We start from the raw sequence: 21,550 nt of genomic DNA on the forward strand, positions 1-21,550 counted from the left end.
TTTTCCTAGCACAGTATTATTTATTTATTTAAAACAAATACAAAATAGAAAAAAAAAAAAAAAAAACCATGTGCACAGCAGACCATAAGAGAGGTTTCAAAATAAAAAAACAATATTTTTTTTATTTCAAGAAAGCCTATATTATAAATACTACACATTGTATTCAGAGCTGTACATCTTTTCTTTGATCCCTTGTGAGTTTTCTTTTGTTCTCTGCTCTATGTCTATGTTTTTAGTTTATTCTTTTTTCTCTTCCCTTTCCCCAATTCCCTCAAGAAAGCTCTAATTAAGCAGAGAAATAGATAGATAGTAGATAGATATAGATAGGTATGCATGTATGTATCAATATACACACAGTGTATATTTAATTTGTATGCATATGGACATATATTTAGATATCTATAATCCTACACATGTATACATTCATAGACATCCATATAAGATTGTCTAAGCTTGCTTATCCTGTTTCCCTGAAGTGGATAACATTAGCCTTCATAAGTCTTAAGTCTTTCCATATTTTTTTCTAAATCTATCAAGTCACCTTTCCCTCCATCACAGCAATATTCCAACCTATCCAGTTATTTTAAATACTCTAAAACAATGTTAAGATGGCTTTCATGTCATGTAGTTTCCCTATTTTCTCTTTTAATTGAATCTGTTAGTTTTAATTTAGTCTGAGATCAATGATTACTACTCCTGGTTTTCCCCATAAATTCCATTCCTGCTCATTATTATATTTGTATGTATATCATTTCCTATCCCTGCTGACTCGTCTGCTTTACTTCTACCCATTACTTTCCCTTGCTACCCCCCTAGTCTTCTTCCCTTATCCTCTCCTCCATTCTTCTTCCTCTTTATTCCATTCCCATTGATCTATACATCCTTCTATAAACCCCTTATCCTCTTCCCTCCCCCTCTTATTTCTTTATAAATTTAGACTTTTATATCCTTCTAAATATATATGTATTGTTCTCTTTTTAACCCATTCCCAATGTGAGTGGGATTCTAGTACAACCATGCTTCCTCTCACACCTCATTTGTATAACATGATTATTCCTCTTACTTTTTCTTGTACAGTTTTGCTCTTTAGAATCACATCATATTCAGCTCTGTCCCAATCTTTCCTTTGAACTTCCCAATTACTAATGACAATCTTAGAGATATAGTTCACATTTTCACTTATAAAAAATAGTTTGTTGAGTCCCTTCAAAGTAGTTATTGATATTTACATAATTGGCATTAATTTTAGATGAGTTCTTTTTTCCTGATCTTCAAGTTCCTCATGCATAAATTAAAGGAATTATATGATGGTCCCTTTCCATTTTCAGTCCTGTAAATTTATGACACTTCTTTCTGGACTCAGTTTCCTTATCTTTAAATTGGAAGTTTGGGAGTGGCTATTGAGTGGCTATTGATATTTACCTTCTATTTCTCTTGATGGCACAGTGTTTTACAGGACTGATCTAATTCTTTATGCATCCTTTCAACTAATTGAAGTCCCAAGAAGCATAGAGAACTGTCACAGCAACTGGGATTCAGATTCAATGGACCTAAATTTGAATTTTAGCTCTGCTCCTTTACTTCCTGAATGATCTGACTTCCTTAGCTCTCAGTTTCACAGAGTAGTTGCCAGTTGGAAAGAACCAGAGACACTGTCTGGTCCAAGATATACCCAACTGGAATGATCCCAACAATTGAACCACAAGTCATGTCATCTTAGCCTGAAATCTTCCAATCAGGACAGACTCCCTCACTCCCAAAATGGTCCATTGCATTCTGGGATAGTTCTCATTGTTCCTAAACTGACCTTTTGGCTGTTTGTACCCATTGTTCTCAGTTCCCTCCTCTGGGGTTGAGCAGTATATTCTAAGCTATCTTCCACATGACAGTCAATGAAATACTTGAAGATGACCATCATGTTCTAGCACATGTAGGGGACAGATTGGCTCTGTAGTTAAATGATATTAACAACTCACAGGAAAAAACTCCCTCTACCAATGAAGAAGCCCAATTGTTTTGGCCCTTGCCTGAGCATTGAATTAAAAGTTGAATTAATTGTCCCAAAAACAATATGTCAGAATCAGCATTTGAAAGCAAGTCTTCCTGATGCAAGGCTGGCTCTCTATTCTATATGCCATGCTGCCTCTCACCTAACATAGCTAGCACTTGATTGATTGAAATAAATCCATCATGTGCTAGGAGCATTTCACTTTACTTATGGTTTAGAGTGGATGGTCTTCAGCCAGTGATCCAATGCTAGACTGAAAGAGAGGTCATTTGTGGGGTAAGGAGTTGTATGGTGAAAAGAGTTCTAGCATATATCAAAGAACCTGGGTTCAAATCCTGCTTTGCTTCTATCTACAAGCCACTTAAATCCTTGAACCTCCTCAGATTGCTCAACTAGAAAATGATTTGAACTTGATGGCCTCCAAGGACCCTTTCACCAGTAACTCTATGGCCCTAAAGTCATTGTCTTTCTGAGGTCAAGTTAAATAATTTAACATTGCACCAGGTCACTCTCACCCAGAGGGAAGATTGAAATTGGGACAAGGTTGGAGGAACCGTATTACCTGAATGTTTCTATTTCTGGGCTCCTTTTCTTATTACCTTGAAGGACAAACACAATTGTCTGTGATGGAGTGTTGTAGGTTATTTGATAACAATGACCAATCAGCTCTCCACCCACCAGCCAAGCCAAGTGCCCACAGGAGTTTCAAGAAACTCTGTTGTATGATGTTGTTTTTACCTTGGAATGCTGATTCTAAAAAATCCAAGGAGATACTGGGAGAAATGCCTGAAACAAATAGCACACCTGTGTTTTGTGGGCATTTCATTCCTGTGGGTTAATTGGGACCTGAGTTTTGAGCATGAGTAAAAAAACTTGTTTAAGTAGTATTAACCCAATTGAGAAGAAATTGAATCCCTTATAGAGATCAGTTTCATCAGAGGAAGGCTAGAGCCCAGAAACACTCTAGAATAGGCTTCTACTTTTATTTGAGGCATGGTAGGTTGAGTGTAGACATAGAGGCAGAATAATGGGCTTGGATCCTGTTTCTAATACGGATTAACTCTGGGAAAGACCCTTAAGCTCTCTCAGTTTTGGTTTGTTCACCATAAAATGGGTATAATAACAATGATACATTTATAGCATGGTGGAATACTATATGAAGCAAAAGATGCAGCAAGGCAGCATAGTGTGTGGAGTGCTGGACTTAGATTCAAGAAGAGTTGGGTTCAAATGTTGCTTTGGATAAGTATTATCTGTGTCCAGTCATTTAACATCTCTGAATCTCAGTTTCCTCATATGTAAAGTGAGAGTGCTGGTCTTGAAGGCCTCAAAAGTCCTCTCCAGCTCTTACTCTTTCATTCTAGTAGCACAGGAAGAATTTCAATTTGAAGTATATGAGTTAAATTCCAGCTCTGCTTCTTATCATTGGCATAATTTTAGATGAGTTCTTTTTTCCTGATCTTCAAGTTCCTCATGCATAAATTAAAGGAATTATATGATGGTCCCTTTCCATTTTCAGTCCTGTAAATTTATGACACTTCTTTCTGGACTCAGTTTCCTTATCTTTAAATTGGAAGTTTGGGAGTGGCTAGCCTATATAATCTCTGGAGTCTCTTGCAGCTCCAAACTTTTGAATCCAAGTCAGCTTGGTGGTAAAGTAGATAGAGCACCAAATCTAGAATCAGGAAAATCTGAGTTCAAATCCAGATTCAGACACTTTCTAGCTATGTGACCCTGGCCGGGTCACTTAATTCTGTTTGTCTCAATTTCCCTAACTGTAAAATGAACTGGAGAAGGAAAGGGCAAACCACTCCCTTCTGTTTGCCAAGAAAAATGCAAATGGGATTATGAAGAGTCAAACATGGCTGAAATGACTAAACATTTCTTCTCATTGTGACTCAGCTTTTTCCACTGAAAGAGGACCTTCTATCTAGGGTTATTTCTAACTTTAAATCATTTAGCCTGTTTGACTATACAGAGAGAGAAAAATAGAGAGACAGAGAGACAGACAGAGAAAGACAGAGACAGAGACAAAGAGAGAGACAGAGAGAGTAAATGGGAAGTGATCTCAGAACAATGGAGGTTGAGGTAAAGGGAAATGTCTCTTGCATAAGGTGAGATTAGAACAGAGTCTCTAAGGAAGACAGGGAAGTCATGAAGAGAAGGTGAGGAGAACAAGCATTCTCAGCATGGCGGCAGCCAGCACAAATGCACAGAACTGGGGTATGGGGTATCATATTTGAGTCCAAGCAAGGAGGTCAGCATCACTGGATCATAGAGTGCATGCAGGGAACTGGGATATAAGTAGACTAGAAAGCTAGGAGGGGACCAAGTTTGTGAAGACTTTAAGAACTAAGAGGTTTTTCTATTGGATCCTGGAAGTAAGAAGTTTCTAGAGAGTCTTCAGTGATGAGGTGACATGGTAGGCCCTGCACTTTGGTAGATGAGTGAGTAGGATAGACGAGCACTGTGACTTGGTGAATAATGAAAGTTGAAGCCTGCAGAGGGCTCTGATTGCCACACTAAGGAGCCTGAATGTTTCTGGGGAGCTGTTCTACTTTTTGACTTGAGGGATGGAGTTAGATGTGGAATATATGAGAAATAATCAGGATCATGGATGATATTATAGAAATCCAGAAATTTTTAAACTATGAAGAGACCTTATTTGTGATCTACTTTAATCCCAAAAAGAATCCCACAGAAAGTCTGCAGTGGATCTGTTGAAGCCTGCCCATGAGAGACTGCCCATTAATGAATAAGACAGAGCACACAAATGTCTGAAATGGAGCCCAGTTTACTTTTTGGTAACTGAGTTTTAGAAAGTTTATCAAGCCCAAATTTGCCTCTTTACAATTTTGATGTTTTCAGATAATAGGGCCAGGTGTAAATTCTATTGATTAGCATTTAAACCTCTTCCAGTCTGATCCCTTCATATCATTTCCCACTTTAACAACTCCCACCCCAATATACCCACACCGCTCCCTGCACTCTATGACCCAGCTATTCTGGTCTGCTTATTCCTCACACAGGACATTATCTCCCACTTCCATGCCTTTGTACTGGTTGTCCTCCAACTTGCAATGTTCTCTCTCTCTCCATTTCCTAGATCCTTTGATGTATTTCAGGCTTCAGGTCTAATGTCAACTTCTACAACATATTTTCCCCAGTCCCTTCCCTTACAGGAATAAATCTTGAGATAAATCATCTGATTCCTGGCTTATATTTATCTATATATTGTATTCCCCATTAGAATATAAACTCCTAAAGAACAGAGATACATTTTGCCTTAGAGAGCATCTCATCTAAAAAAAAAGTGAGGGAGGCTTGGAAAGATGAAATGGTCACACATCTAGTTCAAAGAAGATCCCAAGTCTTAGGGAAGCATAGAGCTGAAATGAATGTCATTGAAGGTCACTTAGTCCAATGCCCATAAATGAGGAGTCCCAGAGAAATTAATTGAGTTAGTTAAGAGCCCAGAGGTTGAACATTTTCTACTGTAAAATGAACTGATTACTAGCCTATTTCTCTGTCAGCCAGGAATCAGATGATTTATCCCAAGACATATTCTTTTTTAAGGAAATCTCTTAACAATGGATTTCACATCCCTTGAGAAGGAGTAGGCCTACCGTGGGATATAGTCAGAAATTCCCCTCTAACTCTAGGATTCTGTGAGATGATAATTGACTTGCCTAAGGCAAATAGAAACTAGAGGAGCCAAGATTTGAACTCAGCTTTTCTAACTGCAAATCGCAGGTTCTTTTGACCAGACCATCTCTGTCCCTACACTGACTTCTTCCCCAAGAAACAATCGCGAACTCACTGTAATCAGTTGGTTGTTGTCCTTCATTCTCGAAGAGGATCAATTAGTACCACTATGTTAGAATAGAGTTATGGGGTGCCCTACTGTGGCTGATCAGACCAATAGGAGCTCAGAACACTCTGCCACAGGTTGGACACAAAGAGTCCCCATGACCATGTGGGACGGCTTCTCTAATTTGGCACAACTCACATTGCCTTTGGGCTAATTCACTTCTGCTGTGCTTGGAGCATGGAACCTTTTCTGATGAGGGCATGCCATGTTGGGTGGTCCTGTGCCAGGGTCTCCCATGTCAAATAATCGATTCTAAAGTTCTTAAGAGAGGCCTTAATAGTGTCTTTGTATTGCTTTTTCTAATCACATTTTGAGAGCTTGCCCTGTGTGAGTTCTCCATAAATAGCTCCTTTGGCAAATGTACATTTGGTTTTTGAGCAATGTGGCCAACCCAATGGAGTTGTGCACTCTGCAGTAGAGGCTTCCCTGAACATTCCACACACACACACACACACACACACACACAGAGAGAGAGAGAGAGAGAGAGAGAGAGAGAGAGAGAGAGAGAGCCCTGATTCATTATAATTACAGCTTTTTAAAAGCAGATTTTGCAAAGTATAAATGAAGGGATGAGTTAGCAAGGACTTTGATAAGTCATCAATTGAAAAATCTAGTAAAAACCTTAGGGGAGGAGGGGAGAAAACAATTCCTTTATCTTCCTGGGAAGCAATGCAACATGGTGGAAAGAGTTTGATTTGGAGCCAGAAGTCTCAGATTGGGATCTTTATTATGACCAGTGTGACCTTGGTCTTGTTACATAACCTCTTACTAGAAAGGATCTCAGCAGCCATCTAGTCCCACCCAAATCTGAAGGAATTATCACTTTCACAAAGTCAACAAGGGGTTCACCAGCTTTTGCTTGAAGACTTCCATGGAGAGAGATCTCTGTAGAGAGCACCAATCACTTCCAGAGGCAACTTATTCCGCTTAAAATTAGTTGTAATGGTTAGCAGGTTTCATTTCTGTTTTTGCTTTCCTTACTGCAAGCCTCTGTTCTGTCCCTTGCTCTTGTTTTAGTTTTAGTTATTCCTGAGAAAAGTTAAGAAAGTGCTTTCAGATAAAAGTTAAAAGGAAATAAAAAACTTAGATTTTGTGGGAAAGTTCACCTTACTTTAAATTATATAAAATTGCACAGAATCGTTCCTTGCCAGGGGATAAAGACCTCTGGAGTCCTCTTCCACTGGCAGCCCTTTTAAGAAGTGAGTATGGATATCTTGCACCTTCCCCAGGATTTATCTTTTCTAAGGTAAATAGCCCATTTTTTTCAAGTAATGATGGCCTTTCTCTGGATGCTTTTCAGCTTATCCATGCTTCTCCCTGAATCCAGGTTTCCAGAACTGCCCAACAAACTGAACATAGTTCCCCATGTGAAGTCTAATGAAAAGGGGACAATGAAGTTTCTCGGTCCTGGAAGCTAACTAACTGTGTGACCTTGAACAGATCATACTCTCCCAATTATGGCTGTTTCATCTGTATGGGGATTAGAGGGACTATAGTGCCCCCTTCATGGGGTTGTGATAAGGCTCCAACTGAGTCCTCTGTCAACTTGAAAATCCTATAATAATGTCAATCATTGCTATCTTTTTATTTGGGACAGAACCAGACTTGGGGTTGTACTTGGTATAAGATCTGACAGCTGACAGCTCCGGAACCTAGAGAGTCAACTAGAATACTGAAAGATCGTGCCCATTGTCACATGCTCAGGATTTTTTCAAAGATAAGATTAAATTCCTGTCTCCCTGACTTGAGGATTGGTCCCCTATACCCTACACCAGGCTGCCTCTCCCTTATTATTTCCATTAATTTCTATTATTTCCATTAATATTCCAATATTTTGATGGATCCATTATATCTTCAATACGAGTGGTCCCTCTAATGATGCAGATTTCAGCTCTTTTTTGCTTGTCCACCCTGTGCAACTTTGTCCTCATCCTTCCATTTACACTGTGTATAGTTTGTTTATACTTGATCGATCTGTATTTTGTCTCCCCACTAGAATGTGAGCTCTTGAGGGGAAAGAGCTCCACTGTTTAGCACAGTGTTCAGCAAATAGAAGGCACTTAATAAATGCTTGATGATATTGTAGTTGAGGATGATGATATGATCATGATGACACCTTTCTATAAGATCACCCCAATGGTAGTAGATAGAGCATTAGCCCTGAATTCAAGAGGACTTGAGTTCAAATGTGATCTCAGACACTTAACACTTCCTAGCTGTGTGACCCTTAACCCCAATACCCTCAGTAAAAAAAAAAATCACCCCAATGGGTACTCCATCACCACCACCATACCATTTGTGTCTAGAAATGACCAAATAAAAATTCCCAAAACCCAGATGAGAATCGTGGACCTAGATTTGTCTCCTCCACAATAGAGTGAGCAGAAAAATACTTTGGTATTTATACTCATCCCCAACCACTGGGCAAAACTGCCAGTGACCAAAATAGTCATCTTCCTGGAAGATAAGATCGAAGCCCTAAGACTTCCTTCTTCACTTGATTGTCAGTTGCTTCCCATCTCAGGACATTAGCTCATGTATACAATGTATGCCCATCGATGTCTTAAATAGGTAGCAAAAGTCTTAGAGGCCAGATTGGGCAGCGGAGCACTAAGACACCCCCTCAGCCCACATGTTTCCCTAAGCTCTTGTGTCCCAGCCGCCCACACCCCTGGGCTATTTTCAGGCTCAGAAGAATCCCTGTGTCCATTGGCCGGACATGCCAGAGCGTGATGTGGATGTGTCTAAATGGGTGAGCAATTTAAAGTCATTAAAATAGGTAGACGGCATGTACACAGCCTGATGAAGCAAGGAGCTCACACAAGGGAAATATATCCATGAGGTTATTTTCACATACTAATAATATTAAGTCACTAACCATTCCTGGCCTCCTCTAGGTGACCTTTAAGGGCTGGCTCTGAAACTTCATGAACTAGGGGTCCTTGTGGCCCTCAGAAAAAAAAAAGAGAAAGATCTTTGCTGTTTGTTCTGATTTGACTTACCTGAATTCCATGGCCTCCAGGATTGGGGAGCAGAGAGACCATTAGGGCCAGTGCGCTGCTCACTGGAAGCTTCTGGATTTTTAGAAAGGAAAAAAAAAGCAGCAAATGATCCTGTGTACTTGTTAATTATGGATCAGTCAAAAATAAGCTCCACCCCACCCTTAAGTCTTAATAGCTTCTTGGTGCTAATATGTAACAAGATGGACTGAGGGGAGAAAGAGAGAATAAAAGTTTAAAGTCAGGAACTTATTTGAATGAGAAAAGGTTAGATCCAGAGAAGCCCTTAGAACGTAGAAAATTAAGGTTGAGAGGAGCCCCAGAACCTAGAACACAGAATATTGGACTCAGGAGTAAGGTCAGAAAATAGATTGTCAGAGATGGGCAGAGCTTCAGAACTTGGTATAGCAGAACGGGGAGGGATGGGGAAGTCAGCATGTCAGATCTGGGAGGGATTTTAGAACAGAAAATGGAAAATGGCAGAGAAGGGAGGCACATGTGAACATAGAATATAGAAATCTGAAGGGACTTTAGAACATGGGATATCAGAGGTGGAAAAGGTTCTAGAATGGAGAAGATGGAACTTGAGAGTTTGGAGGACCTACAGAACCCTGGACATGAAATGTCAGAACCAGCAGAGCAACAGAACATAGAACGTGGACATTAGAAAGCAGAGGAACTTAGAGTGCATAGACTGTTAGAGCTAAGGCAACACGCTCCCCTCAGTTATATACCAATGCTTTCTCTTCCAAGGTTACTTTGCTACCCATAGCTGTCTAGGGGATTATAAACACACGTGTGTGTATACATGTAAACATATTCATGTGTGTATGTTTGCTCACAAACCTATGCTTATATATGCATAGTGGATGTGTTTCCTTCCCCTTTAGAAGTCAACTCTTTGAGGACAGTTGATTTTTTTGTCTTTGTCACTCTAAAACTTAGCCCACAGTAAGTATTTAATAAATACTTGATTGATTTGAGAAGATACAGAACATAAAACATAAAAAGTCAGAGTGATAAGGAATTCTAAAGAGCATGTGAGTTATAGATAAGAAATTGGCTCAGAGGGGCAATGATTTGCCCAAATTCACATAATTATTTACCAAAAAATCAGTGACAGAAGGCAGATGAGAGCTTTACAATAGCTCTGTAACATGTAACTGAGGGATGCTACATTATCCCCATTTTATAGATGAAGAAACTAAGAGTGAAGGGGACAGCAAGTCACCCAAGTGGCTTAAGTATGAGTGTTTATCTGTTAAGTGCAGAGGCAGGATTTATCTCAACCCTTGTTAACCTCAAGTTCTGGGCCCTTTCTATTCTGTCCCTCAGGTTTTCAGCAAAACTTAGAATTTATTCATGCTCCACTTTCACTGAGAGCTCATTCTCAAAATGTGAAAGGTGGTCCTTGACCTATTAGCTCACTCAGGAATGAGCCCAAGCCTAGCAAGCTCCAATCAGGCCAAAACCAACATTTTCCCCCAGAGTACGTCACACTGTGACCTTCTGTTGCAAAGTAAAGAGAGCCTTGGTCCTGAGTTGGTATCATTCCAATTATTGATCAACCAAGAACAGTATCCTGGAGTCCTTTATGTTTGGGAGACTCCCTACTGAAAACAACAAACCCAACTAACAATCCCTAGAATATGGCCATAAATTTCAGCTGTAGGAAGGTTTTGCTAGTTGTAAAGGTCAAGAACATATCCATTCTGACCCCTGGAAGTCTTCAACAATGAGAGTAAATGATTATTTAATGGAGCTTTTGCAATAATGCAACAAACAATAGTGAAGAAAAATACCAAAAGTCCATGCTGATGAACACATCGGTTCAACACCAGAATCGCCAAGACCCAAAAACCAGCACAGTTGATGCTGATGAAAATATCCCAGAGGAAGAGCAGGAAGGTAACTACTCAGTCCCCCATCAATTCAGCCACTGATAAATGACATTCATTGTAGGGCAAGAACATTTCTGAACATGCCCTTCTCATTTTGCCCAAGTTCACATAGTTAGTTTTTAAAAAGCAGTGATAGAAGGCACTTTATACATACAAGCTTTATAATAGCTCTGTAATATGTAACTGAGGAAGACTCCATTATCCCCATTTTATAGATGAAGAAACTGAGACTGGGGGAGTGAAGGGGACAGCATCTCCTACTGGATAGTGCTTAGTCTGGTGTCCTGAACATCTGGGTCCATTCCTCACCTCTGAAAAGTAAAGAGATGTGTGATCATGCTTCATCTCTCTGAAGGATTCTGATCCCCATTTTACAGATGAGTTAATTGAGGCTTAATGCAGGGGATTGCCTCCTGTCCTACAGGTCAGTAAGTGGCAAAGTTGGAATGCTGGCTGGATATTCTGCATGCTAATAAAACACTCTTTTTACTATTTCTGATTTCAAAGCCAATTTGAGTTACCATCTTAGCACTTCAGATGAAGGGAAAAGGTCTAAAACAGTGAGCCTTTTTAAATGTAAAATAATCCTAATGATTCATTTTCCTCATGCTCTTCTTCATCACAGAACCATAGCAAGGGTTAAATGATTTTCCCTGGGATTTCAAACTAGAAGGGAGCTTAGTTGATGTTCCTAAAACCTAAATCTGAAACTGGCCATCCCCTTTCCCCAAATCTGCAATGACTCTATTGCCTCTAAGATACAATATTGAATTCTCACTCTGGCTTCTAAATCTCTCCAAAACCTAGTTCCAACTAACCTTTCCAGGCTAATGTCCATGTTGCTTCTCCTCGGTTGATTGACTCCTTAGTTGTTTCCTGTACCTATCTCATTTCTCGCCCAAGTAGCTCCCATACCTAGAATAATTGCCTTCCTTGGATCCACCTAAAAATCTCCTTTGTCTTTTTCAAAATATGGCTCTAAGATCTCCCCCAAATGCCTCCCCCAGTCTCTAGTGTTCTTCCCCTCTTGAAATCACTTTGCATCTAATGACTTTTGTCCATTTTGTTTCCCCAGTAAAATATAAGTTCTTTGAGGACAGGGATCATTTTGTGTTTGTGTCCATCTCTACCACTGAGCACAGTACCTGGAACATAGTAGGAATATCACAATCCTCTGTTGAATTTAGTCCAGTTCCTTCATTTTACTTATGAGAAGGTTGAGGTCCGGTGATAAGAAGGGACAAAAGGGCAAGATGGCCTAGAAGAGCTAGAGAAGTGGTTAGGAATGCCTGGATTCAAAACTCACTTCAGACTCTTTGTAGCTTTTTGCAAACAATCCATCTGAGCCTCTGTTTTCCCCACTTTGAAATGGGGGAGGTGATAAAAGCACCTCTATGAAAAGATGGCCATGAAAATAAAATATTACTAGTTTTTGTAACATCTTACAATTTGCAAAGTACTTGACAGATGTTACTTCATTTGATTTTCACAGTAATTCTGTGAAATAAAAGCCATTTTACAAAGAAGGAAACTTGAAGTTACCCAAGGTCACACAGCTAGTGTCTGAGACAGGATTTGAACTCAGATCTCTCTGCTTCCAAATCCAGTGTTCCATCTACTGCAGCAGTTCCATGAAATGACTGTATATATGTAAGGTACTTAAAAAAAATAAAAACAACCTTCCATTCCATTATAAATATCATGCAATCTTGTTATTCTAGTTCATTAGAGGTGAATTCTAGGTCATTAGAGGAGTCCTTAGTGAGGATCTTGTCTAACACCATTAGAAACTGAGATCCAGAGAGAGGAAGGAATTAATATAATAGGATATTATCGACTTGGAACTGGTAAGGACCTTAGAAACTGGCTAGCCCAATCTCCTCATGGGAAAGATGTTAAAACACAGCTTGCCTTAGCTTGCTCTTGGGTAGTAAGTGTCCAAATCAAATTTGAACCCCATTCAGTGACTCAAGATACTCTACCACGTTTGATCCTGGGATGTTAGGTTGTCTGTCCATCTCAAACTATCAGACAAAGAAGCTAAAAGGGGCCAGGAGGTGGCTGGAAATTTACCTAGATTTCCAGGGCCAGCTAAATGACAAAGCCAGGGCTAATGTCCACATACCTTGACTTCCTTACCCATGTGCCTTCTATTGCACTATGTGAGATTCAGTATGAAGACTTTATAGAACATAGATCCAGCTAAAACGTGTTCCTGTTTGATCTGTGTAGAGTTATAGATTTGGAGGTGGAAGGGACCTGAGAGATAATTAAGTCCACCTTTTGATTGTGCAGATGAAGTAACTGAAGTCACCTAAGTCCAAATTTCTTTCACAAGATCCCACAAATGAGGGGTCAGAAGCAGACATCAGAATGCTACAGAAGTCCAGGCTCTTCTACTTCACCAGACTGCCCCTTAGAGGTCATAATCAACTGCATCTCTCTTAGCCCTTTAATACTCCCAAAGCTTCCTAGTCAAATCAGCCAACATGATAGCTCATGACTTCTGCCTTCCTCACCAGTCTCTGTCTCCTTCCATCCTTGCCTTTATTCTTAAATCCCTGAATTCCACTTTTCTTTTTATGCTTCAATTCATCTGCCTCTCCTTTTTTGGAAAGTCATGGATGCCATTTATACCATACATTCAAGGCTCCAGTCCCACTGGTACCTATGCTCTTGCCAATATGGATGATTCCTGCAGTGAGGATGATTATATCCCACCTCTGCAATTCTCATCCCTGCTCTCTCTCCACTTCACCATAAGGGGTGCACCCAACTTTCTGTGATCTTCTTCACTTCCTCTTTGCAGGAATGCCAGGGAAGCATGAGCATTGTCTTACTGGTTATCTCATGCTAGGACCACAGCTCTTTTAGTTTTCATTTTACATCTCTTTTCTAATTAAGATCATCACCATCCCAAGTATTTATGCACCACAGAATTTGTATTTTGTAGAATATCACAATCTTCAGAGAAGACAATCCTAAGAGTCACAGAAGGTAACAGAAAGGCATAAGATGTCTGTAGTCTACAATGGATTAGAAAAAAATGACATGAATAATATACAAAAATTATCACAGGCATAAAGGGGAAGAAAAGGAAAAAGGGACAGAAAACCTTCATCAAGGGAGAAGTTACTGGTTACTGGACCCAGAGCTATACTGGTTTCCCAAAAACATAAAAAGAATAAGAGAGAGACTTCCCATGTATTGAAAGCCTGTGGAAGAAATTTTTTAAAAGATACCTACATAATTTTTTTCACAACATGACCAAAACGAAAATATGTTTAAATCATTGTATGGATAACCTATATCAGGTTGCTTGCTATCTTGGTGGCGAAGAGGGAGAAAAAATTTTGGAACTCACAATCTTACAAAAGTGAATGGTGGAAGCTATCTTTACATGTATTTGGAAAAAACAAAATAATATTCAATGAAAAAAAGACAAAATACATAATTTCATAAGATCACAGAATTTCAGAGCTGAAATGTACTTTGTATATGATTTGTATGAATTTATCCATGACAATTTTGTTTCACCATCCCCTTCTAGAATGTAAATCTCAAGGGTAAGCACTTTCTCCTTTCTTCACTGCATATCGACAGTGTCTCTGACACACAGTATCTTGCCAATAGTCACTGCACAGCAAATACTATTGAATGAGGGCGTGTACTATAGACAATACCTGGGGGAAAAAACTCCTCTAAAAGAACATAGGGACAAATCAGAGGATGGTGGGAAGAGTCCTTGCTGGCTTCCAGACCAGAGGACCTATTACTTGCTAATCTTAGAGGGCTATATAAATTCTGTTAATATTGTTACCAGTATTATTATTATTCTCTAACATCTAAACCATTTCCTAATAAGTTGAACATTTCAATTTTATTTAGAAAGAATCTCTAATTTTAAAGATAGCAGACGCTTGAGGGTGTGGTGAGGAACATTGAGAGGGAGCCTCGGATTTTTGATGTTTAACCCATTTGGAGAAAAAGAGCTTACTGTCGCTTATTTGACTGGAGAGGTCCAAGGCTTTCTTGGACCCATCAGAGTGCTCAATGAACATTCCTGCCTTAAAAACAAGATATCTGTTTTTCTTTGAGCACTGCTAGGCTCTCCTGACCTGGGACTATGTTATCCGAGAAGGACTTTAACTAGTAAAAAGTAGTTTTAAACTGCCTTTGGCTATTTCCATCTCCTGGCTTATAAAAATAGGGCCCAAAGATCCAAAGTTCCTGGCCCCATCTGTCACTAATGGGCAATGGAAGGCTATTCTCTGTCCTCGTGTGACTCACTTTCTACACCTGTCTTCCGTAGGCCTTGGCAAATTCCAAATGGCAGGGAGGGCAGGGTCCACGTGGCACAGCGCTCCCTCCATGTATTGAGTTAACAGCATCTCTGGGCCTGCCAGGGGCTTTACCGACCTCAAAGGATCCCCTGGTCTTTTCCTGGTGGCAAAAGAAGTCACATCAAGACTTAATGGGGAGGAGACAGCAGGAGGCTTCCCATCCAATCATTTCTTTTCTTAAGGAAACCAAGCCTTCTATGTCCATGTACTGGGCTGGCAGGGGCCCAGCAAGGGCAAGGGACTTTCCCAGACGTGCATGACACCATTTTGGTAATGCAGTTTTTAGCAGTTGGGGCAAGTTGAGAACGGCCCAGCTTGTTGATTGCCTCTCTATTTTAGACAATCAGAAGAAATAAATCAAGTTAGATGACAATTCTGGAAAATCAATGTTACCTACCAGGGGATGGAATGCTGGTATCTAGGCTGAAGAAAGGCAGAGGACAGTGGGGGAGGAGGGAGATTGAGAGAATGGAAAGAAGAAAAAGGATAGGAAAAGGAAAGTTTTTTTAAAAAATTTTCCAAACCCATACTCAATTTATCTCAATACTTCAATGAACACCCAAATTCAACTCAATTCTTCCTCCACTTATTAAGTCCCTACTATATGTTCTCAGGCACTATGTTAGATTTAGGGAATACAAGGACAAAAAAAGAAACAATTCTTGTACCAAAGGAACATATATTCCACTGGAGTGGGAGGTGGGAGAGTTGAAGATTCAACATAGCTGAGTCTAATAACAAAAGAAGAAAGTGAAAAGGAAGAAAATATTAAGTTTTGGGGAATCAGGAAAGATTTCATTGACAAAGCCATGCTTTTACTGAGCCTGGAAATACTGAAGGAATGCACAAGGAATACAAGGACAAAAAAAACAGTTCTTGTACCTAAAGAACATAGATTTCACTGGAGTGAGGGGTAGGAGGGTTGAAGATTCAACATGGCAAAGTCTAATACAAAAAAAAAAGAATATGAATTTTGGGGGAATCAGGAAAGATTTCATAGACAAAGCAATGTTTTTGCTGTGCTTTGACAAATGATTTGTAAAACAATGTGTTCAGAAGGAAAGATTATTCTCTGAATTAAGAGAAATGTTTGTTGAGTATATGTGTGTGCTTCAATTGTGCACCCTGAGTACATGTATTGCCCCAAAAGTCTGTGACTATCACAGAATAAATTGATGTGACTTTGGGCTTGCTTCCCTTTCCTTACATGTAAATTGAGGAGGCGAAGACCCAGAGTAGAGAACCCCTGAGATCTTTTCTAAGTCATGATTTACATAGATCCAATTTAAAATGTCCTAAGAGGCTGATAACTTTAAGAAATATGTGCTGTTTCATAAAGTAGACAGATCTTTCGTAACATAAACATGCTAACTCTATCTCTGCTTCTTCATGTAAATATTAGGGATACATGTGGACTGTATCTAGAAATGTCAAATAGATGTGAAAATCCTTTAAAGAGAAGATGTTTGGGGCTAGAGGAATAACATAGTGGATGAGGCATTGGGCTTGCAGTCAGGAAGGTCTGGATTCAAATATTGCTTCTTCTATTTACTAATTATGATCCTGAACAAATGACTTCATTTTCGGAATTTCAGTTTCTTCTTCTGTAAAATGGGGTATCAGCATCTATAACCTGCCTCGCAAGGTTGTGGAACTCACATGAGATCACCCTAATGTGAATTTTAAAGCACTCTGGAAACATCATTTGTGATTAATTATCATACAAGTCTAGGTTTTTAAACACCAGGAGTGTTCTGTTATCATAAAATAAATCACTTCTCCTAATACCAAAAGGGAGATTTGTAATTAGGCCCAAATATAAAGAACGAATGAAAGCCTAGAATTCTGCAAGCAAACTTAAATATTTGATGTAGCAGAAATAAATCCAGCTTCATCGAAGTCAAAAGTTAAAATTAAAACATGAGAAACACTTCCATCTCCGTTTCCCACTATATTTGAAATAATTACATCATAGGATATTTTAAAATCATAATTAGTTCTCACCATTAGCATCATTCAAACCACATTAACCCACTATTTCATAAAGCATCAATCTGAATAAGAAAACTGGGCAAGTCAATAGAATGAAAACAAGTCCTAGAATGATTTAGGAGCTAGAGGACCTTGGTTTGTAAGTTTCATACAGTCATCATGGCAGAATGGTAGGATATTAACCTTAGATTCAGGAAGACTGGCTTTCAAAAAGCCCAGAGTCTGAGGGTTGGGGAGGAGCACTATGGTCCAACCCAGGTCTGAAAGGAATGACCCCTGTAAGACCCCTGGCCAATGGTTAAATAGTCTTAACTTAAAGATCCCCAAAGACAAGCTCAAATTCAAATGCTGTTTTTGACATCCACTACTCACATAACACTGGAAAAGTCCATTTTTTCTCTAAAGACTTTAGAAACTTTCAGTGTCATTTAGATGACCTCAGAGATCTTTTCTAGGTCCAAATTTATAATCTATAGATGCTATTTTAAATGTCCTAGGAGGCTAGTAGTTTTAAGAAATGGATTGAGATCAGTCAGAGATGGACTGAGATCTCCCTGGAGGAAGTTCTCGTGCTGGAAGATTACCCCACTGATGAAATCACAGATGAAAAACTTAAAAAATAACTAATAATGGGAGTCAACTGTGATTTTCAAAAGGAAAATTTAACCATTCAGCACCCTACTTTTGTTTTAAAGAATCCAGAAGGGTCTAGAGTATATTTAGTCCAACCTCCACATTTTATAATTGAGAAAATTGAGGTCCACAGCACAGAAATGGCTTGGTCAAAATTACTCAGGCATTAAGTGGCAGGGTTTGCATTAAAAACTCAATCTCTCTCACTCACTACAGTTGCAATGGACTACACATATTGTGAGTCCATGGTTCAACTCTGGGGGAATCTGGGACATGGAAGCAAGATTGTTGTTAGGGAAGTTGCTATGAGGAAATTGGGCATCGAAAGAGCTTCATCTTTCTACTTTTCCTGTGAATGCCATCTTTAAATGTATTTGCTGCCTCTCTAAATGTATTTGTTTCTATACTTCAGAACTGAAGTTGCAGGAAGAAGCCTTTAAAGTATCAGTCAATTTCTGTCTTGGGATAGTGTCCAGTTACTCCCCTCTAGTTATATCCCTACTTATTTCTAATATAGAAAAATTGAAAGGGGAGATGTTTTTTCCCCTGTATTAGCCTATAAATCATATGAGGGCAGGAACTTTACTGCAATAAAACTTTACATTTGGCTGAACACCTAATGCAGATACTTTTTAAATGTTTGTTGATTAACTGAATAAATATTACATAATAGCTCTTTCTGCGGTGGCAAAGAATGGGAAACTTAATGCCCACCTATCAAAGGGAGAATGGCTTTAAGAAATATATAGATGTGATGGAATACCATTTTATCATAAGAAAGATTGAAGGTGATGGTTTCAGAGAATCCTGGGAAGACTTTTATAGACTGACATAGAAGTGATCAGAACCAGGAGAATAATTTACACAAAAACAATAGTAATTCCAGTCAACACAATGACCCGTCACAATTCCAGAGGACTCAACATGAAGCACATTGCCTAGCACTCTGAGGGCAGACTCAGATATATGGAGAGGGAGCAAGGGAAATAGGGCCAGTATAGGAATTTGTTTTCCTTGACAGTACATGTTTATAATTGGGGCAATTTTTTTTCTTCTTATCCTTCTTGTTTTTATTTCTCAGTGGGCAGTAAAGGTAGCGGCAGAAAGAAAAAGTGGAACTTTGTGAAAAATAAAATAAAATATAATTTTAAAAGTTGCAATAGCAAAAAAATAGCAAGATACATTGGAAAGAACACCAAATATAGAACTGGAAGATTTAAATTCAAATCTGACTTCTGCCATTTACTCCCTGAGAGACATTAAAGAAGTCACTTAACATCTCTAGGACTTTGTTTCCATATCTAAAAAATGAAGTGATGGTGCCCATATCCCAGCTAACTCTAAATCTATTTTCTTGTAATCCTAAAATCCTAAATATCAAACATGCTGAAGTCTCCATTAAAATGCCTTCACATATCTAGAAACCAAAGCTCAAAGAATAAGTATTACTATTATTACTATATCATTTATATGGAATTTTAAAGTTTAAAATAGTATAGCAAATGGTTTTATCATCTCATTTTATCGGCAAAACTCCTATGGGACATGAAGTGTCTTATAGTATCTTTCTTTTCTCTTCCTCCCTCCCCTTGCAGGAAAATGGACAAAGAAAATATGGCGGACCTCCCCCTGGCTGGGATGCTGCACCCCCCGAACGAGGCTGTGAAATTTTTATTGGAAAACTCCCCCGAGACCTTTTTGAGGATGAACTCATTCCACTTTGTGAAAAAGTGAGTAGTGGTCCCTCTTATAATCTACCCAAGCTCATCTAACTTCTGAGCCAACCAGTTTCCTCAAAGCCCTTCTCTGGCCCATTCTAAGTCTATTGCTTTTCCAATCACCCTCTATACAGCAAGCAGAGTGATCTTCCTGATTCATAGATGTGACTGTGTCACTGTCCTACTAAGGAAACTCCTGTGGTTTTCTATTAGTTCTAGAATAAAATACAAACTTCCTAGTTTGGTCTTTCTCCATTGGAAGGTAAGCTCCTTAGGATTAGAGATTTCTTTCCTTTCTTTGTATTTCTATAGGTTAGCAAACAAGGCCAGCACACACAAAAAATTAAAAATTTGTAAATTTTCCTTTTTTAATGTACCATATTATAGAAATGCGTGTTTTATTACATACATCCAATAAATTAATTTTAATTTTAAAAGAGAATAAAATGAACAAAACCAGAAAAATAAACAAATGGTTTTTGATTGAATGAATGCTTTGAAAAGAAATTTTTATTAAACAAATAGGACAACAGAAAGAACAAATTATATGGAACATAAAGACAAATCAAAGGTTTGGGGAAATATCTGTGGCAATCATAAGAGCAAATTTGACATTAAATTATGCAAAGAATCAATCTTATTTCAGGAAAACACAAAATGACTAGTTCAAAGGTATAAAAGGCAATTAACAAAATAATAAATTATAAAGATTTATAAAACTCTTCAAGCTCCCTAATAAAAAATGCAGGTTCAAAGCATTTCAAATATCAGCTCATACCAATCAAATTGATTCCCTCTGTCCCCTCCTCCTACAATAGCTAAATCCAATGTAGGCAGGGCTGAGGAAAAACACAGTAGAGTGGAATAGAAAGATCACTGGGTTGCAGTCTGGGAACCCTGGGCTCTAAGTTCTTACCCATGTGATCTGGAAAAACCATTTAATTTCTCTAAGATTTAGTTTTGTGATTAGCAAATTTTGGATTTTTACCTAATGATCTCTATGACTCTTTCTATTTCTAATATTCCATGAATTTGTACATTCAAAGTATATATTTATACTTTATTTATTTATTATATTTATAATTTCTGGTAAAATTTCAAATTGGTGGAATTGTTCTGGAGAATAATCTGCTTAAGCCTCCAAATGGTTACCTTTTGATCTAATAATCTTATTCAGAGAAAACATACCCTTAAAAATTGTCCAAATTATCCAAAAGAGCCTTCAATTCTAATATGTTTATTAATATTATTTGTAACTGGGGGAAATGAATTTTGGGAGGTTTATTTATTTTGAACTTAAGAAATGAGACAATTATTATTTGTGGAATGGCTAAACAATCTAGTTTTTCAATATATTCAACTACTACTACGACAACGACGACGACTATGACTATGACTAGTACCTAAAGACATGGGAAACATACAAAATAATATGAAGAAAGCAAACTTGAATCAGTATATGGATCATTTGAATTTATGTAAAAGGAAATATACATATATATTTATATACATTTAGGTATTCATGCAAATTGGTTGGAATGTAAGTTTAATTTAGTTTGTTGTTTAAAGTTACATTCATATAACATTGCTTTAAAAAAAAGATGACAGTGTCTTATTCCCAGCTGTTTCTCTGACAGCTGTCTTCATCAAGTAGCAACTTCACTTTATATGGAAATGAGGATAGAAATAGGTCAGAGAAAGAAGTCACCACAACTATAACTAAGAATGCTTGTGCGTGGGGCAAGTGCCACAGACTGACTGTTGTGAGGGTGCTGGGATCAAGAGACTTAGAAGAGGCAGACACAAAGAAATATCAACATAGGAGGGCTGCTATAGAGAGCTGAAGTTGAGATAGGGAGATGCTCACTTTGTAGGACCTCAAATGTCTGTAAGGATCATTAACAATTTCAAAATTTGGCAATCTCTGGTTAAGTCCTGATAGCACTACCCCAGTTCCATTTCTGGTTGGTATGCTCAAAATTGGTGTCTCTTTCTCTAAGTTTATGGTTAGTTAATACTTTCTATTCATTATTACCTTTCACAGAGGAGAAAATTATAGGATCACAAGATTTAGACCTGGGAGGA

The 21,550-nt window shown here is 38.4% G+C and overlaps 1 protein-coding gene across 2 annotated transcripts in view; it reads left to right on the plus strand.

The window, feature by feature from the left end:
• The window catches only part of A1CF (APOBEC1 complementation factor), an 87,514-nt gene that overhangs the window by 35,290 nt on the left and 30,674 nt on the right, over positions 1 to 21,550 (plus strand). For both annotated transcript variants that reach the window (XM_012552519.3, XM_012552556.3), the window contains exon 3: positions 19,343 to 19,477. In XM_012552519.3, the coding sequence (XP_012407973.1) occupies positions 19,343 to 19,477 (135 nt within the window). The remainder of the gene's footprint in view (positions 1 to 19,342; positions 19,478 to 21,550) is intronic.

This window comes from Sarcophilus harrisii, chromosome 2 (assembly GCF_902635505.1).
Source record: "Sarcophilus harrisii chromosome 2, mSarHar1.11, whole genome shotgun sequence".
Lineage (NCBI taxonomy): Eukaryota > Metazoa > Chordata > Mammalia > Dasyuromorphia > Dasyuridae > Sarcophilus > Sarcophilus harrisii.